This window comes from Ictidomys tridecemlineatus, chromosome 2, assembly GCF_052094955.1.
Source record: "Ictidomys tridecemlineatus isolate mIctTri1 chromosome 2, mIctTri1.hap1, whole genome shotgun sequence".
NCBI lineage: Eukaryota > Metazoa > Chordata > Mammalia > Rodentia > Sciuridae > Ictidomys > Ictidomys tridecemlineatus.
Genome location: NC_135478.1, coordinates 41,605,792 through 41,627,665, shown reverse-complemented (window position 1 = coordinate 41,627,665; position 21,874 = coordinate 41,605,792). Strand labels below are relative to the sequence as shown.

Below are 21,874 nucleotides of genomic sequence, written 5' to 3'. Positions count from 1 at the left end.
TCAGATTAGGCCCTGACTTCCTTAGTAAGACTCCTATAGCACAAGAAATAAAAACAAGACTCAATTAATGGGATGGATTCAAACTAAAAAGCTTTTTATCAGCAAAAGAAACAATCAGTGAGGTGAACAGACAGCCTCAGAATGGGAGCAAATTTTCACCACATGCACATCAGATAGAGCACTAACCCCAGGATACATAAAGAACTCAAAAATCTTAACACCCAAACCACAAATAACCCAATCGATAAATGGGCCAAGGAATTGAACAGACACTTCTCAGAAGAAGATATATAATCAATCAACAAATATATGAAAAAATGTTCAACATCTCTAGCAATTAGAGAAATGCAAATCAAAACTACTCTTAAGATTTCATCTCACTCCAGTCAGAATGGCAGCTATTAAGAATACAAACAACAATAAGTGCTGGTGAGGATGTGGGAAGAAAGGCACACTCCTACACTGCTGGTGGGACTGCAAATTGGTCCCACCAGCAGTGTAGTGCAAAATATGGAAAGCAGTATTGAGATTCCTTGGAAAACTTGGAATGGAACCACCATTTGACCCAGCTATCCCACTCCTCTGTCTATACCCAAAGGACTTCAAAAAAGCATACTATAGTAACGCAGCCACATCAATGTTTATAGCAGCACTATTCACAATAGCTAAATTGTAGAACCAACCTAGATGCCCTTCAGTAGATGAATGGATAAAGAAACTAAGAAACTGTGGTATATGTGTGTGTGTGTGTGTGTGTGTGTGTGTGTGTGTGTGTATACACACACAATGCAATACTACTCAGCATTAAAAGAGAACAATATCATGGCATTTGCAGGTAAATGGATGGAGTTGGAGAATATAGTGTGAAGTGAAGTAAGCCAATCCCAGAAAACAAATGCTGAATGTTTTCTCTGATATGAGGATGCTGATCTATAATGGGGATGGTAGAGGGAGGAGCATGGGAGAAATGGAGGAACTTTAGATAGGGAAAAGGGAGGGAGGGGGAGGGAGAGAGCAGGCAGGTAGGACAGATGGTGGAATGAGATGGACATCATTATCTCCGGTACATGTATGAAAACACAAAAGGTGTGACTCTATTTCATGTACAATCAGAGACATGAAAAATTGTGCTTTATATGTGTACTATGAATTGAAATGCATTCTGCTGTCATATTTAACAAATGAATTTTTAAAAATGGTAAAAAATTAGAGTATGTTGTGAGCATGTAAAATATAATGAACATTGTTTAGTTCATGAGAAACAATAAATATTGTGAAGTATCAGTCATTATTTCAAATATTTAATATTCCTCCTCATAATTCTAATCAGTGATTTTTTTTCATGTACAAAGAGAAAAAGTCCAACTTTCTTGAAAGAAGTAATTGTTGGGAAATGTTAGGTTTTATATGAAAACAAGCTATCAGAAACTGTTTTCATCGAATCCCTGATATTCTTTTCTTAGGTTTAATGTGTAATATAAAGCTCACTGGAAAAAAAAAAGCAGCCTCTCATTTATTAACTATCTCTAGGCAACTACTTACTTAAACTATTGAATGATAGAATTTTTAAGATAAATAATTACAGTGATTTCTGATGATTGAGAATTATATAATTGTAGCCATATATTTATATTTAAAATATAGGGTAAAAAAAACCAGTTTGTATTCACATGTAATTATACTGTGATATGTACTGGAACCCATAAACTATGGTATACTTTAAGTTGTATTGCAAAATTTAGCAAATTAATCAATAACTAAGAATCTTACCCAATTAAATTATTATAAACCACATGGCAAAACAACTGCTAACCCAGAAGATAGAAAACAGATATGAAGAATGTATAATAAGTGTTTGGGGGATATGGAATTTATCTCCTGAGTGTTGTAAGGATCTCATAATTTCATAGTGCCAAAGCCCAAGTGTGTTATGAGGACCTTTCCTCAAAAGTGACATTAATTACATACCCCAGAAATGCTTATTATGTATTCTATTAATACCAAAGTGTAAAAGCAGTCAAAAGTTTACAGACTGAATATATTTAAAGGTGATAATAAAAGAGTCATTCAGGCCTAGCAAAAATTGTTAACTTAAACTTCAATTTTTAGTTTCATTATTAAAGAATATTGTAATTGTATTAGTGCAAATAGTACTGAATCTTCCTATGAATGTGCTGCCTTTGGGATTGACATGATAAAACTGTAATGCAAATATTTTTGATGCTTTTGCACAAACAACCCACAAGTGATGATATCACAGGACCTTATTTTCACAATAAAAATAAAAATACCACAAAAATAACTCTTAAAATTACCTTGGAAAGTCATAAAAAATAAGTCAATGTTTTTCTTTGGAAATTACTATGCATTGACAGGCACTTAATTTTTAAAAATGTCAAATACAAATCAATAACTGGCAAACAAAAGCCAACTCAGATGCTAATTTCTTGAATTAAAACACAAGAAACTGCATTCCAAGTGCAGCAGCAGTAATCTTTCATAAAATTAATGAAATACATGGTGAAAATTACTTTTAGAATGTATTATTTGATAATACCACTATGCTTAACATTTAATTTCAGATTTATTCTTCTTAACCTAAAATAGAAATTCGATTTATCATTGGCTAACAACAACAGAATTTAAACTATTCAGAAGATAATAAATAACAGCATTAATAAGCAAGATTTTAGGTAACACAGGATTTCATGGGTACTTTTCCCTATATTTGAAGATAAATATCATCAATTGAACTAGAATTAAGTTAATTTAAAACAGTGTTAGCCAGTGTCAGTGGAATTAGTATTTTTACACTAATCATTAATTAATTTTGGTAAGTTCATTTGCTTAAAGCTGCAGATATGTTTAGATATGGTATGTTGCCCATTTAAGGAGACTTAGAAATATATTATCTAACAAAAATTATTTTAAAAAATGAAGTAATTACATATTTCCTTAATTACAATTATAACTTACGATATAGACAAATGATTTTTATTGTATCATATAATTGCTAAGGACTGAGTAAAATTAGATAAGTGCACAAATATATTGGTGTCTTTGTATCACCATTATCCCATCATAAACATATGTCTGACTTACTCCTCATTTTATAAAGGTTATTGGTACTGGTAACATTTTGCATTGGCTCATCATTGACATTTTTACCAAATTATTTTCTAATTTTGAATTAAATCAAGAGAAATTTTATTCTTTGTAAAATGCTGAAACGTTTTATAGGAAACTATTTTGTTTGAAAATAAAAATTCTGTAAAGGAACTGTTAAGCAAAAATACATTTTAGATGACCCAATATAAATTATGGTATCATTTTGACATGAGCTGTTTTTATTAATTGAGAACTGATTATTTCTCAGATCATGGATTGAATTTTTGGTGCCGATTTTGAATGTAAAACTAAATCAACTTTCTTCCAACAGGAATAGTCAGTAGAATGAGCAATTGTTTAAAGTAATAACACCTATATGACAATAGAACAAAACAGTCTCACTTCATTTTCATGATACAAAACTACAATATTTATTAATTTCAAGGACATAAAATTATTGTACAAATTGTTATGATCATTTCCAGAAGTTTACTCTCAACTTCTGTACTACCTCTTTAAAAAGCTCTAAAAGACACCTATTACATGTTTCTAGTAAGTGGGAACCCACATGTTTTAGTGAAGAAAGTAAAGAAAAGTCTAAGAGTTTGAAGGGTGCATGAATCACAGTATGTCATATTTACATAGACATAATAACCTAATTAAGGACTGGTAATGACAGATAATGCTAAAAAGGTACTTTCACACATATATTGAATGTTTAGTATATACTGAGAACTAAGCCTTTTGTATATTATGCTTTTATTCTCATAGTACATTGTAAAGTAAATACTATTATTCTGAATCTCCACAGATGAAAAACAAAGGCTCAAAGCGATAGGAGTGTTTCATTTCAAAGTCTGTTTCCAACTGTTATTTTGTACTATTTTTTGACCCCAAAGTTACTAACAGTCATCAATAAACATACACAGGTGGGTAGACATTTTAGGAGAGCATGCAGGGATATAAGATTATTCAAGCACTTTGACCTTTCATGTACCTCACAAATAATAGTAATAAAATCAAATTAATTAGTGAAATGGATCAGTGAAATTCTTGAACTATAAAATGAAGTACTCATCAAATTCAAACAATGAGTGACCTCTTCTATATAAATATTTAAAGGTAATATAGATGAGGTTCTATAAATAATGGAATAAATGAGGAAGCTATGGTTATTACAAGCCTTTATATTGTTATTATCACTAATAATGTTGAAAAAATTCAGAGAAATTATGTCATGGACCACACGATTTTACTGGGAAAATACCAGCCAGGATATTGAAGGAGCTCTGTGAATTATTATGTCGAAGAGGAAACTGAAGGAGATTAATGTCTGCTGAAGGAAAGTGGAATACCCTGGTTATAAATTTTTGTCCTGAAGCCCACTTCATCACCACTGCAACATAAAGCACTAGCACAGGAAAAGAGGCAGGAAATTATAAAGAATTTCAAAGAAAGGAGAAACATGTATATCACTAATTTCTTTCCCCAATTTAAAGACCAGTTTTTAGATCTCAGTAAACAGCATTTTGAGGATGTCAAGTGGGATTTATATTTGAATATGTTAATTCTTTGAGTGCACAATGGAATATAGAATTTGAATCCTTGTCACTAGCTATTTCAAAATACAGTTTTAGGTCCATGATCAAAAATGCATTAAGCTAGATCTATATGCTAATACATTTTTTACATTAGACCTATATGTTTAAGTAGCAATTCATTAATAGCCTAAAATGTTGCCTAACACCTATGTCACACACAACTTTCTCATTTCTAGTGGGAATGCTGCTCTTAATGATGAGGTTAACACACACACAAATATGAGCATGATTAAAACAGGAAAGAAGACTTCTTCGATCACAGTTCATGGCTTCCAGAGAAGAAAAACAGCTGAGAATTATTCTTAGTGAAAGATTCCATGCAACATGACAACATATTAACAACTCACCAATTCTTTTCTCTGGGCTAAAAAAAAAAAAAAAATCCCAAAACAGCTTCCTCTAATTCTAAACTTTTGACTCATTTGAGATTCTTTGTAATACAAATAAAAAAAATCCATATTTATTAAACCTCTATTATGTACATCTCAATAATACCTTAATTTTTTGATATTCTACTAATGGAGTGTTAGACTTTATAAAAATAACTGTCAAGAGACTACTCAGTACTACATATAAATGTTCTATTATTTCAATAAAGTGGACTCTTGTCTGTAGCATCTTATAACTCAGATTTATTAAAACCACTCTTATTTTTTAAAAAACAATCTTACTGTATTTTTTATGCATTTATTTTATTTATTTTTATGTGCTAAGGATCAAACCCAGCGCCTCACGCATGGTAGGCAAGCACTCTAACACTGAGCTACAACCACAGCCCAAAACCACTATTTGCAAATTTAACTATATACTTTACAAGCTACTGAAAAAATACAAACACCCTTTCTTTCAAGTGGTTCCCTATTCTTCTGCTACAGCATGTTATGAAGTTATGTGGCTAAAGAAAATTAATACATTATGTTCAATGCAAAGGAAATCTATTTTATTAACATCACTTCTGAAGGTAGAGCAAAAGATGACCACATGATAAAATGGAAAGAGTAAGAACATCTTATAGGACTGTTTGGTTCAGGGATCAGCTTTGTGTGTGTATGACCTGCACAACCCTGTACTTCTTAAGAATGCTTCATTTAATGATCTACTATATCCATCTTGAAATTCTTATTTCTCAAAAGCATTTTGACATTCTTCTTTTGCCTAGGGCTCTGTAGCAAATTATGTAGTCAATCCTGCCTAGGTCTGAATTATAACTTCATTGTTTACTATGTAAAGTTAGACTAAGTCTTAGCTTCTTCATCTGTAAGAATAGGGAGATACTCAATTCACAAGGTTTGTGAGAATATTAGATGATACACCATACGTGAAAGTAATGGGCATAAAGCACATAACAACCAGGGGAGATGAAATAAAACAGAGATGGAGCAGTTCCTGCTTCTACTTCTAGGGATTTGAGACATAGAAATTACCACAAATCATAATTATTTGTAGCTAAAACTAAAACTTTAATACTTACAATCCATATATCTGTGGTGCAATTTCCAGTCTGTTTAAGTGCATGTAGAGCTCAATATCATGCTTCTTCAGTAGATGATCCTGGATCTGATTGACTTTAGTAACAATAGCAACTGTTGGTCCTAAATCCTGTGGCCGGGCAAAGGGGATGGGAGGCATCAGAGTTTCTTTCCCCTAGATAGGAATAATGGGACATATATTATTTCAATATGAAAAGAATATCATTCTTCAATTTCTTTACCAAAGAGAGTTTAAACAAGAAATAAAAACTGCTAATAATTATCTCCTGACAAATGCTAAAATATGGAACCATATGATGACATTCAGATGATTTTGTTCATTAAACACTGGCCAGGAAATGCCTTCTAAAATATTTGTTGCATATATTTCCTTGCCCAGTTTCTCTTGTGACAAAGTTTTACAAGATAAGTTTGTCTAGAAGTGGTGATAGCCACTACAAAGTATCTATGGCCAGTTTATGTGATGCTACAGAATGTAAATGGAATGAGATGGAAACTCATTTTTGTGTGAGGCATGATATTCAAACATAAAAAACAGTAAATGAAAACTCTTTTACTTTGAGCTCTCAAAGCTATATAAAATAGGGTAGAGAGAGATTCTATTTTTTTTATATATATATATATGAAATGTTTAAATTGCCTTTGTATGTCTGTCAATTTTATTAAGGGTATGTTTTAGATTCCCAGGTCCAATCTTATTTTGTAAGTATGTTAATTTTTTAATATATGTTCATATTTTATATATTGTAATAAAAATGACTTATTATGTACTATTCCCTGCTATATGTTGTTACTGAAATCATTTCTTCACTCAAATATACTGAAAAGATCTGTTCTATTATGTTTACCTTTTTTTTTTTTTTAAATACACACATTTTTTAGTTGTGGATGAACCTTTACTTTTTTATTTATTTATATGCAGTGCTGAGAATTGAACCCAGTGCCTCACACATAATAGGCATGCACTCAACCACTGAGCCATAACCCACGCCCCTTATAATATTTACCTTTTGACCATCATGCTCAAAAGTGGAAAACCAAGGCTCAGCAGTTTCCATCAGTTGTGAGAACATTGCACTAAAAGTAGAAAAATAAAATAATGTTATGGTTTATCCTCAATAAAGTAATAATAGCATAAAAGAAGAAAAATAATAGTTTTTATACTTACTAGGCATCATGTTCCAGATACTCGGGGTTCAAGAGGGTTTTCATTTCCTCGCTTTAAAAAGTAATACAAGCAATCACAATGTGCACTTTTTCCAATAACTGAAGAGGATACAGAGTTTGTCTTATTCGACATTTATAAGACAACTTTCATATAATGAATAAATGAGAAAAATTAGCCTTTTTAATAAAAAGAGCAACTCCATTAACAAATAAAATCCTTTCTTTCTATAAAGATCAAAAACAAATAAGCTGCCTTGTTGGTGCCACAATAAAGTAGCTATCTAATTATTCTAAGCAACAAATAAAGAAAGTGACAATATTTTCTTTGACTATGTTTGATCTAGAATAATTTATAACTCTATGATGTATCACTTGTCATCTAAAACCAAACAAAACATATAGTTACTGATTCAATATGCAATATCAAGACATTCATTTATTTTCTTTTAATGGCCATATTATTTGAACATCAATTAATCAGTGATAACATCTTTTACAAATTTACTTCAGTATTGCTTTACTTAGTAATGAAATCAAAAGACTGAAGAACCATGTTCTACTAATTTTAAAGCTACATTCAATCATCTCTACTTTCCTTTATATTCTCTGTGTACATTTTCAAAAATAAAAGTGGCATGAAAACTGGTTTACAACACAAACTGCAACCTGATATTTTAGAATAATTGAAGTGATGGTAGTATAGATATCTTACTCTTGTCAAGATCCAATAAACTCAATAAAATCAGAAAAATTTAGAGGAAACTTGAAAATGCTAATTTTATAGCATAGTAGACAAAAGTTAATTCACAGGGCTGTACATATTCTTAATAAATTGAACAGCTTACATCTGAACATTAAACATTACACAATTAAGATATATGAGATGTTATCTGCCAGTATTTTGTCTCCTGCATATTGGTGGGCTAGCTTATGGACTGCCTGACAAGGCCTTACAATCATACAGCTCTCTGTTCCCAAAATGCTTCTTGGTTGCTTTTCTGGCCCATCAGTTGGGGTAGCTTATTTTAAAAAATGAATTTTAATAATTACCTTAGTTAAATCCAATTACAAACATCATCTGCAGCTGGGCATGGTGGCACACACCTGTAATCCCAGCTACCTGGGAGGCTAAAGCAGGATGGTGGCAAGTTCAAGGCCAGCCTCAACAACAAAGTGAAACCTTGTCTCAAAACATGAAATAAAAAAGGGCTGGGAATGTAGCTCAGTGATGGACCACCCCACTGAGTTCAATCCCCACTACATACACTTATACAAAGTAGACTCTCTCAACAACCTGAGAACCCATTTGATTTATTTACAGACTGAGATTCTTAAAAGTACTGTTCTTTTATTTATGAATTAAGCCGAGTCAAAGCTGGTAAGGAGAAAGTATGTAATAAAGATATCATTCGGTTCACAATGAAAAATGAGTCATCAGAATACATATGAGTATTATCAATCATTAGCACTTTTGTCAGTAAAACAAACATTTTTTCTTGACCCATCATTTATATGTCTTCCTTTGAAACATGCTAAAATTTTCAAAGACACAACTGCAAATCTGCCCCACAGCTAACCTGGCATTACAACTATTAACTGGAATTACAACTAGCCATATAAAATTACAAATGTTCACAACTTAACAAAATTTACAAGTACCTTTAATTTAAAAGATTTTGAAGCTAAAAAAGTAAAGGCTATAGTAAGTATGAGTAAGGAACTCATTAAAAACTTGCCTTGGCTGTGCAGACTCACTGGCATGTAGAAAAGCTTGGTGGTCACAATGAAGGATGAAGACTATGGGGGCTAATAGCTCGTGCATACCCTGAAACACAAGATCAAGAGAAATGAATGAGGATAGTGAAAGGCCATTAGTGGACAGTATAAGCTGAGTAATGTTAAAGATCTTCATATTATACAGAAAAGCGTAAAAATGGAAAGGTACAAAATGAGATTTTTACCTACATTTAGTATTTGATCCCAATTCAACCACAGCACCTATTCTTCCTTAAAACATGGATAGCAGTTCTCTTTTAAAATAACATGACAAACAATAAATTGGCATGGTAGACAACCTTGCACCTGTCAGTTGCTTCAAGATCTGTACTCATAAATTATGAATTTCATTTATGCAAATTATAATCATGAGCTACAGTGTAAAGATCTGCAGTAAGAAGGGCAACTAAGAACTGTAGACCTAAGAAAATTACATCCAATGTTTTCATTATATAATGGCTCAAAATTAGGATGTCTGTAGACTGAGGAAGAGCTAAAGTCAGCTAGCTAAAAGTGGTAGAAAATTTAAAACAACAACAACAACAAAACTTCAGAAAGTATGATAGAAAAAGTTTTTCAAATATGATTTTCAACATATTTAATCAGAAAACTATTATAGGTTTCTTTTCTACTTAAACTAGGGTCATTTTCAAATTATTTAATGAGTTCACTAAAATAGTATTTTCCCTTGTAAGGGAGGTTCAACTGACAGTTACACAAATAGGCAAAGAAACAAAAAGGCATCGTGTTAGTTACTAAACCGTCTTTTAAAAGTTACTCTAAAATTCCACTATTTGTTCATTACTTAGGGACATAAGTAGTGACAAGCTTTGTTCATTTAGATTTTTCCTCTTTAAGCACAAAATACCATATTCTAGCAAGCTAAAACAGATTATTGTCCTTCCAGCCTCTTAATTGAAGCATATTTCTACTTTCCTTTTGCTTAGTAACAAGGATGCTCTTCTATAAAAAGACAAGACAAAATATCACCTTTAGAGGAAAAATAAGTAAAATATAAGAGAGCAAAGAGGAAAGAACAACTTTGCTAGTAGAATTAGAGGTAGCTTCCTGGAAGGAAGGACAGGGTAACACAGATAACTGTGCAGTCACTAGTATTGTGCTAGTCTTAGGAAGTCAGTTGTCATTTCATTTCTAACTTGTCAGTAGTCTTGAATTACAATTATTTAATGATATTTTGACAGTATAACTTATAATCCATTGACAATAGATGTTTCATTTAAATTACCAAATGACTTTCTTGGTCAACATTTATTCATTTAACAAACCTTGGAATGAATGTGCTCTCGAAGAACATGGTAGATGACAAGAGATGAAATCAAGTGAGCTAATTGGGCTTTAAAAGTCGCCATAAGGAGTTAATTTTCTTGAAATTGTATTATTACTTCAAAAAGAAAGTGCCCAAATTTTGGCAATAATGGGGATTAAACCTAGGGCTGCTCTACCACTGAACTACATCCCTGGTCCTTTTTAGTTTTTGAGGCCAGGTCTCCCTAAGTTGCCAAAGCTGGCCTTGAATTTATGATTCTCCTGCCTCAACCTCCCGAGTAGCAGGGATTACAGATGTGTGCCACTGCACATAGCTTATGTGTCATAATTTTAATAATCAAAGGAGTAGCATTCAAAGTAGAAAACTACAGAAAAGCAAAACAAGAATGAAGTCAAGCAGAAGGAAACAAAGAAACTACAAACTTTAATGGATAGCCTTATGGTAACATTTTAGCATATTTCTGATGTTTTCCTTAGAATATAGTTTTCAGAAGTACAATTTCTGGGTAGAAACATTTGTTAAAATCCCTGATGTATACTATTAGACAGCTCTCCACAAAGAATTCCCTCACTGCACAATATTAAAGTCACCATCTACATTCTTTTTTAAAAATTGTGTAAAATTTCAAGAATTGTTGTAATTATATATGTGAAAGCCAGTGAGACTAAACATCTTACTACCATTTTTAATTAATTATTTTGTCCTAATTATTGTTTCCTTTTCCCTAATGATTTGTAACAGTTCTTTACCAATTAAACCTATTAATGCTTGTCAATTTTGTTAGAAATATTTCCCATATTTATCATTTGTCTTTTAATTTTGATATCTTATGTCATACTGAAGTTATACATTTTAGTAGTTAATACAATAAATCATCCATCATGGGTTGTGTTTTTCGTTTTTTTTTTTTTTAATGCCTAAAAAGACTTCCCTCATATTGAGATTAGGTAAGAATATAGTTTTCCCCCAACCCCAGTAAATTCTCCACTCACCTGATATTAGTATAATTTCTGCCATAAAAATATAACTTTCTTCTTCAAAAAAAGTAAAATTTACTGAATAATTAACATCTTCAATAAATTTAATCTATTCAATAAGTTGAACAGCCCATCTTCTCTATGCTTTCCAAAATGCCATCTTTACCCTAACCTGAATGTTAGTTCACAATTTTTCTGGATATTTTTTTTAACTTGTATTCCAATGGCTTGTATATTCCTGAAAAAACTGCACTATTATCCAAAATACTTGAGTCCATCCATTTTCTTTGTCCCCCCCCTTTTTTTTTTTGGTTAAAATTATCTTGCTAATTCTAACTTCACTTTTTCTTCCAGGTTCATTGTATCACTTAGACACATAAAATGCTAAAACAAAGACTGGAATTTTTTTTTTTTTTTTTACATTACGTGTAGAATTAACTTGAAATAGATATTTTTAAGAACACCAGATTTTCCAATTCAAAATTGTGTAAAACTCATGATTAAACTTCATATTTCATAGGTTTACTACTAGCTATGTTTCTTTGTTTTGGGTGGTAGTCTTCAAATAGGTCTTTCAGTATGTTTTCTAACTGATGTGGCTGGGTTAAGGAGGAATTACTTTTATATAATTGAATATTCCTGCCTTTTTAAGATGTTCTCTTTCCTCTAGTTTCTGTGACAGTACTCTCTCTAGATGCTCCATTGTTCAACTATCATTCATCATTCACTTATCCCAGTAACTAATAAATGCCTACATGTGCTATGGAAACAAAGTGAATAAAGTGGGACAGTTTCTAAACTTAATAGAGCTTGCAGTCTAAAGAAAAGACTACACAGTTATAAAGAATAAGAAGTGATGTATGTTTGTGTGTGTATTCAAAGATGTGTGTATATATTAATACATACAGTTGGCTCTCTGTATCCAGGGGCCCTGCATCTGTGAATTCCACTAACTGGTGATAGAAAATATTAGAAAAATAGGAAAAAAATCCCACCACATTTATATTATTCATATAGACTTTCTTCTCATTATTCCTTAAACTACACAGTTTAACAACCATTTACATGGTTCTTACACTGTATAAGAAACTACATGTGATCTAGAGATGATTTAAAGTACATGGGAGGACGTGTGTTAGGTTATGTGCAAATACTACAACATTTTATATAAGGAACATGAGCATTCCTGGATTTTGGTACCCATAGAAGGGTCCTGAGACCATTTCTCCAAGGACACTGGAGGAAGACTATATACATAAACCTAGATCCGACCACAAGTTCAGCACGAACAAGGTGTTCATTATACTTTGACTAAATGAAATACCCATCACTTAATGTATCAATGCATTAAAAAAGCTAAAATACAATATGAAAATAGAAAATAGTAGTAAACCATAGCTCAAATCAATAAAAAGGCAGTTCTTGGCAAAATGAAAATGACTGACTTCTCTGAATATTATTCAATGTTTTTTAAGTTCAGATTTGAATTTTACCTAAATTAGGGGGCTAAAAATAAATGGAAGACTATTGATTTTGTTCTCAATTTAGACTAGTAAAGCCTGAATAATAATTTCAAGTGGGCTAGCAAAGTAGCACTGAGGTTCAGCACTTAGCCAGCATGTGCAAGGATCTGAGTTCAATCTCCAGCATTGGAAAAAATAAAAAAATTTACATGTGGCAAGTGTGTGGGTTTTTTTTTGTGTGTGTGTATACACACACACACACACACACACACACACACACATATCTTCAAAAGAATAGATAATCAAAAGGCATAATCATGAATTCAACATTTTATAAATTTGACGAAGCACAATTAAAAATGTATTCTCAGTATACTTTGGTTCCCAAAGTTCTATTTCTATCTACATTATCAGCATTTCTCCTTGCTTAAAGCCTTTATCCCTGTTAGCTCGTTAGCAGTCACTGCACTTCAAACTCAATGCTAGCTGAAAATAAAGGTAACAAAGTTTTCTTCATCAACAGCCCGTAGGCTCACAAAATTAAACCTGTTCTTTTATCTGCCTGTGTTCATTTAGCCCACCAAGCAGTCTTTATTAAAGCTGAGGCATCAGGCAGTCAAAGTTCATTAATACCATTTATATAATCTCCGCAGTTTCAATTAACTCAGCAAGACATTCTACTACATGATAACAGTCTCATTAATTCAATAAAATCCCATAACTATTAACAATATGGTCGATGTTAAACGGGGTGTCACCTAGTACAAAATAATAGCTTTAACAGCTTGTGATGAAACTCAAGGTTTTTTCTTAAATTTGATCTGGCTAAATGTTCAGTCCTTCTACAACAAGGTATTATTTCTCTGTAAAGAATCTATAGGATTTTAAACATGTACAGGGAGTAATTAAGTCTTTTAAAGTGAGACCCAAGAGTGAGCTAATAATACTTTCTCTTAATCAGTAACTGATAGACTTTACCTGTTACCAAGAATTTGATCTCCATATTCCTGTAGTCTTCAAACAAATGCAGTGGTCTACATATATCACAAATGGTGGAATGTGATGTTGTGTATTTTTTTTCCTTATCCATGAAACTTATTTCTATTTTATTAGATTTTCTTAATCTACTTTTATTCTTTCTTTAAAGAAAAACAGAAAACAAATGTGTAACCTGGGATAATTTAATCTAACTTGATACACTATCAATACATCTATTACTGTGAGATATTTTTGAATTGGAAAGAGAAGCCAGAACAATGAGGAAATAGGTTTAACAACAAAAGCCAGCACAATAAGAGCAGAAAAACAAAAAAATTCTGAAGCCTTGAAGACTTTGGACTTTGGACTAATGTGTGTCAACAATACCCTTATGGATTAAGCCATTTTGAATAGAGCTTCTGTTATTTTTCAATTCCCATTCTTTTTTTGGGGGGGAGGGGGAGTTCTTTTCTGTTTGTTTTAATTTTTTTCACCTTTTGACTTTGTACTCAACTTTAGATAGTCTACCACCTTCCTTTTTTTTTGCTTTTATTTATTTTTATTGGTTGTTCAAAACATTACAAAGCTCTTGACATATCATCTTTCATACATTAGATTCAAGTGGGTTATGAACTCCCATTTTTACCCCAAATAAAGATTGCAGAATCACATCAGTTACACATCCACATTTTTACATAATGCCATATTAGTAACTGTTGTATTCTGCTACCTTTCCTATCCCCTACTATCCCCCCCTCCCCTCCCATCTTCTCTCTCTACCCCATCTGCTGTAATTCAATTCTCTCCCTTGTTTTTTTTTTCCCCTTTCCCCTCACAACCTCTTATATGTAATTTTGTGTAACAGTGAGGGTCTCCTTCCAAATTAGTGGGAGGAAAAGGGAGAGAGAAGGAAAATTGCATGGAAAGCCTACCACCTTTCAAAGACATTTCCTTCCCTGAGATTATATAAAAGTTTTCTAAATCTTTTCCTACTATTTTCACATACTTTTAGTTTTCATATTTATATATTCCATCAAAAAATTATTATTCAATAAAGGTATAACTTTCTTTGTCCTAGATGGAAAGTTAAATACAGCAAATCTGTTTCCTTTTCCTTAATTGAAATCTCATATATATTATATCTAGTTGGCTCCTAGGTTGTTCCACTCATTTGTTGGTTGATTTTTGTAATATCACAGAATTAGATTGATTAAAGTGCAGCAGATTGAACCCTGAGCATGTACAATTATCACAGAAATATTATCCAGTCTCTAGCCAGTTTTATAGAAATTTTGGAGAAAACGTGAAGAAAGGAACTCCTTACATATTGTTGGTAGAAATGTAAATGAGTACAACAATTATGGAAAACTATGTGGAGGTTCCTCAATTAAAAATGAATCTATCAGGGGCTGGGGTTGTGGCTCAGGGGCAGAGAGCTCACCTCACACATGCGAGACCTTAGGTTCAATCCTTAACACTACATAAAAATAAATTAATAAAACATAGGTATTGTGTCCAACTACAAGTAAAAAATAAACATTAAAAAAACCGGATCTATCATGTGATACACTGATCCCACTGCTGGGTATATATCCAAAAGAAATGAACTCAGTATATTGAAGATACATCAGCACTTCCATGTTCATTGCAGCACTAATCACAATAAATGGAAACAACTTAAGTGTCCATTAAGGGATGAATGAAGAAAGAAAATGTCGGGTCCATATACAAAGTGGAATACTATTTGGCTATTAAAATGATGAAATTCTGTCATTGCAACAACATAGAAATAAAGTCACTATGTTAAATGAAATATTTCAGGTACAGAAATATAAGTACCACATAATCTTACTTATGTAGAATCTAAAAAAGTCAGTCTCATAGAAGTTGAGAACGAATGGTGGTAACCAAAGGCTAGGGAGAGTAGTAGGGTAAAAAGGACACAGAAAAAGGTTGGTCAGTGGGCACTAAGTACCATTTAAATAGGAGAGCTATGCTCTGGTATTCTATTTTATAGTAGGAAGACTAAACATTACCTGGTACCCAACAAATATTCATACTTATTACATGTCAAATAAATAAATACTTTCCAAATGCAAAAGAAGCAAAAAAAGTAGTTTTAATATTTCCCTCTGTCTCTTTTTTGTACTTCCGTGTTCTGTGACAACTCTAACATGATTATAAACATGCTAACAACAACAATAAGGACCATAACTACTGATAGAAATTTTTAAAGAGCACTCATGTTCTTAACTCCAAAGTAAATACTATTATTGTCCTCCTCTCACAGATAACAAAAGTGAAGATTAGAAGTAAGGGAACTGCTGATGATGAGCAGCTAGCACATGGGGAAATTTTTATTCAAATAAACGAGATATGAGTCTAAACTCAGGGCTTTTAAGCACTAAACTATATTATTCTCCATTAAAATAACTATAATGCTTTTAGGAACTATTCAAAGTAACCAGATCCAGTTTTAATGAAACAGATTATCACTGAAAATGATGATACATTCTAAGGAGACACAGTCAGCATGCAATTAATAAAAAGACATTACTAGCTTAAGAATTAATATAAAGACATTACTAGATTAAGAATAAAATTATTCGCTTGGATGTTCTGTATATACAATAACAAACACATTATTTATTATAATGGTAATCTTTACTATCTTAAACTTTGTAAGTTTGAGTTAAGTATATTGCTTTTACCACAGGTGTTTTCTGTTACATTAAACTGAAGTTTGGCAGTCATCAACTAGATGTAAGTTATAATTTGATTGTTTTGGATTTATGAATTTCATCTGTATTGCCTCTAAATGTATATTTGGAAAAATAAGCAAAAATATCCAAAAATATGTATCTTCACTGGAACACAATAAACTTTAACAGGAAACCTAGATATCTGGATATAATTAAATGATTCATTTTTCAATAAAAGTAAAAATAATCTTATTTGCTTTAGTAAAGAGTCAAATAACAGGAACATAAATCAACTTGAACAAATTTTAAAAAACCATTCTGAAGCTCTATATCTAGGAGGTTTTAAAGACTAATAGTACATTTATTTATTTATTTATTTATTTATTTATTTATTTATTTATTCCATGCCACATCACATATTTATAAGTGCTGTACTTAGGAACAATATTTATACATTCAACTGGGAAAAGTTCTATTACTAGACTGGCTTCAAAGATGCTGTTTATAAACAAACTATCAAAAGTTGAGAGAAAAGATTGAACATCTTATAGAAGACAATTTGGTAGAATGTCTTATAATGAGAAAGAAGCATATGTGCTTCAATGAGCTTACTTTTCTCGCCATGCAGCTGACAAGCAGCTCTTAGATTGCTTTAGCATTATGATACAACTCTGTATACAATAAAGGTTGCATTATTGCTCTATCACTTGTCAAGCTGTATAGAAAATTTTGAGTCAACGGGTGCCACCTGTAAGATATTTTCATTACCTGTTTATAAAGCAACTGCTCGTTTTCTCTAGCATAACAGAAAAGAACATCTGTAAGAATCTTTCTCACATTTTCTTGTTGGAAAAACTGCATTTCGGGAAACCTGAAAAAAGAAAACACAGGACTGAAACTGACTAGCACAATTTCAAGAATCACCCTGAAACTCTCATCTCAAAGAGGTGTTAAGGGCTGCTTCAGGTTTACAATTCTGTATTTGCCTTGCAACTTACACAATTGGTGGGATTAAAAAATGAATAATAAAAGGAGAATGATTATATCCCAGAGGTTAATGACATCCTTCAACATCTAAACATTTCAAAACTCTTCACATATTAAAAGTCACTGCATGTGTGAATACAAATTTTGAAAAATAATTTTAGCCTACATAGATTTGTTTTAGTCCATTTGGTTTTTAAAATTAGAATGTGAGTTTGTGACAGTACCTTTTCAAGAAATACATTGTCATTGTTTTTTTGTAAATTTCAGAATTTCAATTACATATGACCACATTATCAGTTTCATCTGATTAAAATGTAGATTTCAATTGGAACAAAAGTTAGTATACACTAGTTAAATGCTCTCTGGATCAAAAACTCTATCAGGTGCTTTGAAGTAATGCAAAATAGAAAAAGGGTAGAGAATCTTCTTAAAAGGAGTTCAAATAGTTGTTTATAATGCAAGAATATACAGCTCCAAGAACCCAAATGCAAACACACAACAATGCAATACACAACTATCTGTTGAAGTCTGAAGGTATGTCATCTTGGAATAAACAGGGAATTCTGAACAGAATTTTTGGGAGAGGAATGGCATGAAAGATCAGTGGGAGCAGTAAGTAAATCAGAAGGAAAGTGATGAAGGTACAGAAGACAGTGGGGATTTCAAGGGTGCAGGACAAAACTGTAACTAGTAATCAGGAGGAATGAAGTACTACCAGCAGGGAGAAAGAGCGTGGGGAAAAAATATGGGACATGTCTTTCTGGAAAGAGCTTTCAATGCTGAATTTAAAACTAAAATTCAGTGACTACATTTTTGAATAGGGAAATAAAAAAAGAAGAGTCTGTGGTTAACTAAGTAAAAATAAGTCAGAAAGAGAAGAGTTTCTAGGAAGGCTAAGTATGTTATAATGAAGGGAAATGAAAACTTTACAAACATAACAAAAGCCCATATTCAAATATGCTCCGCAAGTTCTAGTTATGTAATCTTGAGCAAATAATTGCCTAACTACCTCATCTACAACATTGATCTTGTAGATTGAGATGAGATCATGTGAAAACACCAAGAACAGCACCTGAGAAGCTGTAACCACTCAGGAACAAAGATCATTAACCAGTCTTTGAGTAATGAAACTTTGTGAGCCGAAAAGTGAATTGGGGGATACTAGAACTAGAAAATAAGAGACAATGTTAGAGAATGAACAGGTGCCAATTTATGAAATTTCAAGATCTCCTTTTTAAGAGAAGCTACAACTTGTTCTCTAAATTCTGATGAAGAATCCATAGCATCAAATAGGCATAAGGCACAAAGACTGACAAAAGTTCTGAAAGAGAAATCAAAGTCTATGCTAGTACAGAAGTTAGAACAAGAACTGAAATTCAGAGAAGGTTTAGCTGAAAGAGCTGGGAGATTATCCAAACTCAGAAACTAATTAGCAATGAAACTGCCACAGAGAAACCGATACCTGTGCCAATGCATCTGAGCAGTCAGCAGACAGCAGTACTTTCTAACTCCTTCCTTTACCAGGTAGAAATGTCAGAGAAATCAATTTACGTAAAATTCCATGACTTCAGAATGACACAGAAGAACAAGGCTCAGAAGGTGGATGAACACGTTTAACAATAACATACTTCCTACATAAAAGTACTCAATGGTTGTATTTTCAAGGTGCAAAATAGAAGACACTGCATTTATAGGCATCAGATAAGAGAAAGTTAGTAACATTTCTAGGAATAGTAATTGGTTTTTGATGATATACTTCAAGTTTCAGAATACCCTCCCCTCCCATTTGACCTCTAGACTTTCCTTTTACCCCATGCCAGTTTGTGCCGATTCAGGATAAGTAATTTTGACATTAGGCTAACCCAGCTATTTCATTTGAAAGGCGAATTTGTTTTTGAAACAACAATAACAAAGAATATTAACCCAGTCTGGATTCGACAATTGCTAAGATTTTGAAAAACCATCAATGACTAAAATTTCATACAAAAAAGAAAGAATAGTAACTTCAGAAAAAATGAGGTTAAAGCAACAAAATGAGAATTGAAACTGTAAAGGCTTATGATTCTTTCAGCCCAAAATATTAGTAGGAAAATAAAAGGGAAAAATTCATACTACATATGAATTGAAGACAAATTGTGTGGTTATCAGACAATGAAAGTCCAAGAGAAGTCATTTTTGCATTTGCCTGGAAAATGAAAATGGAAGTGTGAAACAGGTGAGGGTAAAACTCTGAAATCACAGAAAAACAATGAAAAAGTAAGTTTTTCATCAAGAAATTTATACAAAAAAATCTAAGATATATATTTGGTGGAAAAAGTGATTATTTCAGCTTTAACTCTGTTGATCAATATTTAAAATTGTGGAGTTTCTCTTAGACATAATAGGGAATTTGATTGAATAAATCTGACATAGAAAAAATATAAAATCAACACACAAAAATCAGTAGTGCTTTTCTATGCTAACAATGAATTTTTAAAAAATCAAGAGAACAATCTGATTTATATTAGTTAACAAAAATACTTAGGAATAATAGGAGATAAAAGATTTATAAATTGAAAACTATAAAACCATTATGAAAGAAACTGAAGAAGGTAAAAATAAAAAATATCCTTTTTCCTGGATAAGAGGACTTAACATTGTTAATATGCCCATACCACCCAAAGCACTACAGACTCAATGAAATCCATATCAAATTCCCAATGATATTTAGAAAGTAAAATCCTAAAATTCATATGGAAACATGAAATAACCCAAATAGCAAAGATTATCAAGGATTACAACCCAAAGAGCCAAAAAAATAAAGCTGGATGTATCATACTGACTTCAAACTGTATACAAAGCAATGATAATTAAAGCAGCATGGCACTGGCATAAAAACACACATGTCAACCAATGGAACAGAGTAGAAAGCATAGAAATGAGCCAATTCATCTACAGTCAATTGATTTTTGACTAAAGTTCCAAGAATACACAATGTGAAAATGACAGTCTCCTCAATAATGTTGTTGCAAGAACTGGATATCCAAATGCAGAAGAATGAACTGGGACCCTTAACTTATTTACACCAACCATATAGGAAAAAAAAAATCAACTCAAAATGAATTAGACTTAAATATAAAACCAGAAACTGTGAAAATACTAGAAGGAAAATACAGGGGAAAAACTACATTGGTCTGGACACTGACTTTCTTACTTTGAACTAAGGAGCACAAGCAACAAAAGCAAAAATAGTCATAGGGGATTACATTAAAATAAAAACCTTCTGAGGTTGGGAGTATAACTTAGTAGTAGAGTACACACTTAGCATGCACAAGGCCCTGGGTCTAATCCCAGTAGTTGCTTACTAAATGAACAAATAAATAAAAATTTAAAAAATAAAAAATTTAATTTCTTAAAACCTCTGCTTAACAAATGAAATAAGAGAATTTTCTCCCACTGTGGAGTGGGAGAAAATATGTGAAAGCCATACATCTGAAAATGGATTAATATCCAAAATGTTTAATGAATTCTAACATCTCTATGAAAGAAAATAATCCAGTTAAAAACAAGACATTTATCAAAAGATGATATAATGGTTAACAGATAAATGGAAAATGTTCCATATCGCTTAACATTAAGGAGATAGGAATTACAATTAGGACCACAAATGTATTAAAATATAATTATTTAATCTATTAAAAATTCTGCAGTATGGAAAAGGTAATGAGATATCATAAAAGTACTGTGTATAATCTTGGCTTTCTATCTTAAACCAAAAGTGTTAGACAGTAGTGTTTTCAATATAGGTTTTAAAAATCTTCTGATGTAAACAGAGAAAAGAGCAGAATTAATCCGAATCTACCTACTACCTAATCAGTTTATATATATATAAACTGATTATATATGAGAAACTGATTATATATATATATATATATATGAAAACAATATATGTGTGTGTATATTACCTCCCTAGTACTCCATTATTTCGAAGATAATCCAGACAACATCACCATATCTATAATATTATGTTTATTTCTAAAAGATAAACAATTTTTAAACCACAGTATTATAACACTAACAAAAATAATAGATTAACTCAAACATCCAATGTTCAAATTTCTGTGATTTCCCAAGACATTTTAACACTTTATTCAAGATCTGAGAAATATCTATCAATGCACTGCAATTTATTAATGTCACTTAAAATTCCTTTACTTGATAGATTTGTCCTTTTCTTTTTCTTGCAATGAATTTATTAAAGAAACCAGGTACTTTAACCTGTAGAAACTTCCCATGTTCTGACTTTTATTTATCATATCTCCATTGGGGTATTTAATGTGTCACCCTTCCCCTGGATT

General features: G+C 31.8%; 1 protein-coding gene across 1 annotated transcript in view; it reads right to left on the bottom strand.

Moving 5' to 3' along the window:
* Window positions 1-21,874, bottom strand: part of Tbc1d5 (TBC1 domain family member 5) — a 507,456-nt gene that overhangs the window by 192,638 nt on the left and 292,944 nt on the right. Inside the window, exons 10-14 of the mRNA XM_078038310.1 lie at window positions 17,319-17,421; window positions 9,103-9,191; window positions 7,368-7,418; window positions 7,207-7,276; window positions 6,181-6,353 (exon numbers count right to left, since the gene is read on the bottom strand). Of these exons, the coding sequence (XP_077894436.1) occupies window positions 6,181-6,353; window positions 7,207-7,276; window positions 7,368-7,418; window positions 9,103-9,191; window positions 17,319-17,421 (486 nt within the window). The remainder of the gene's footprint in view (window positions 1-6,180; window positions 6,354-7,206; window positions 7,277-7,367; window positions 7,419-9,102; window positions 9,192-17,318; window positions 17,422-21,874) is intronic.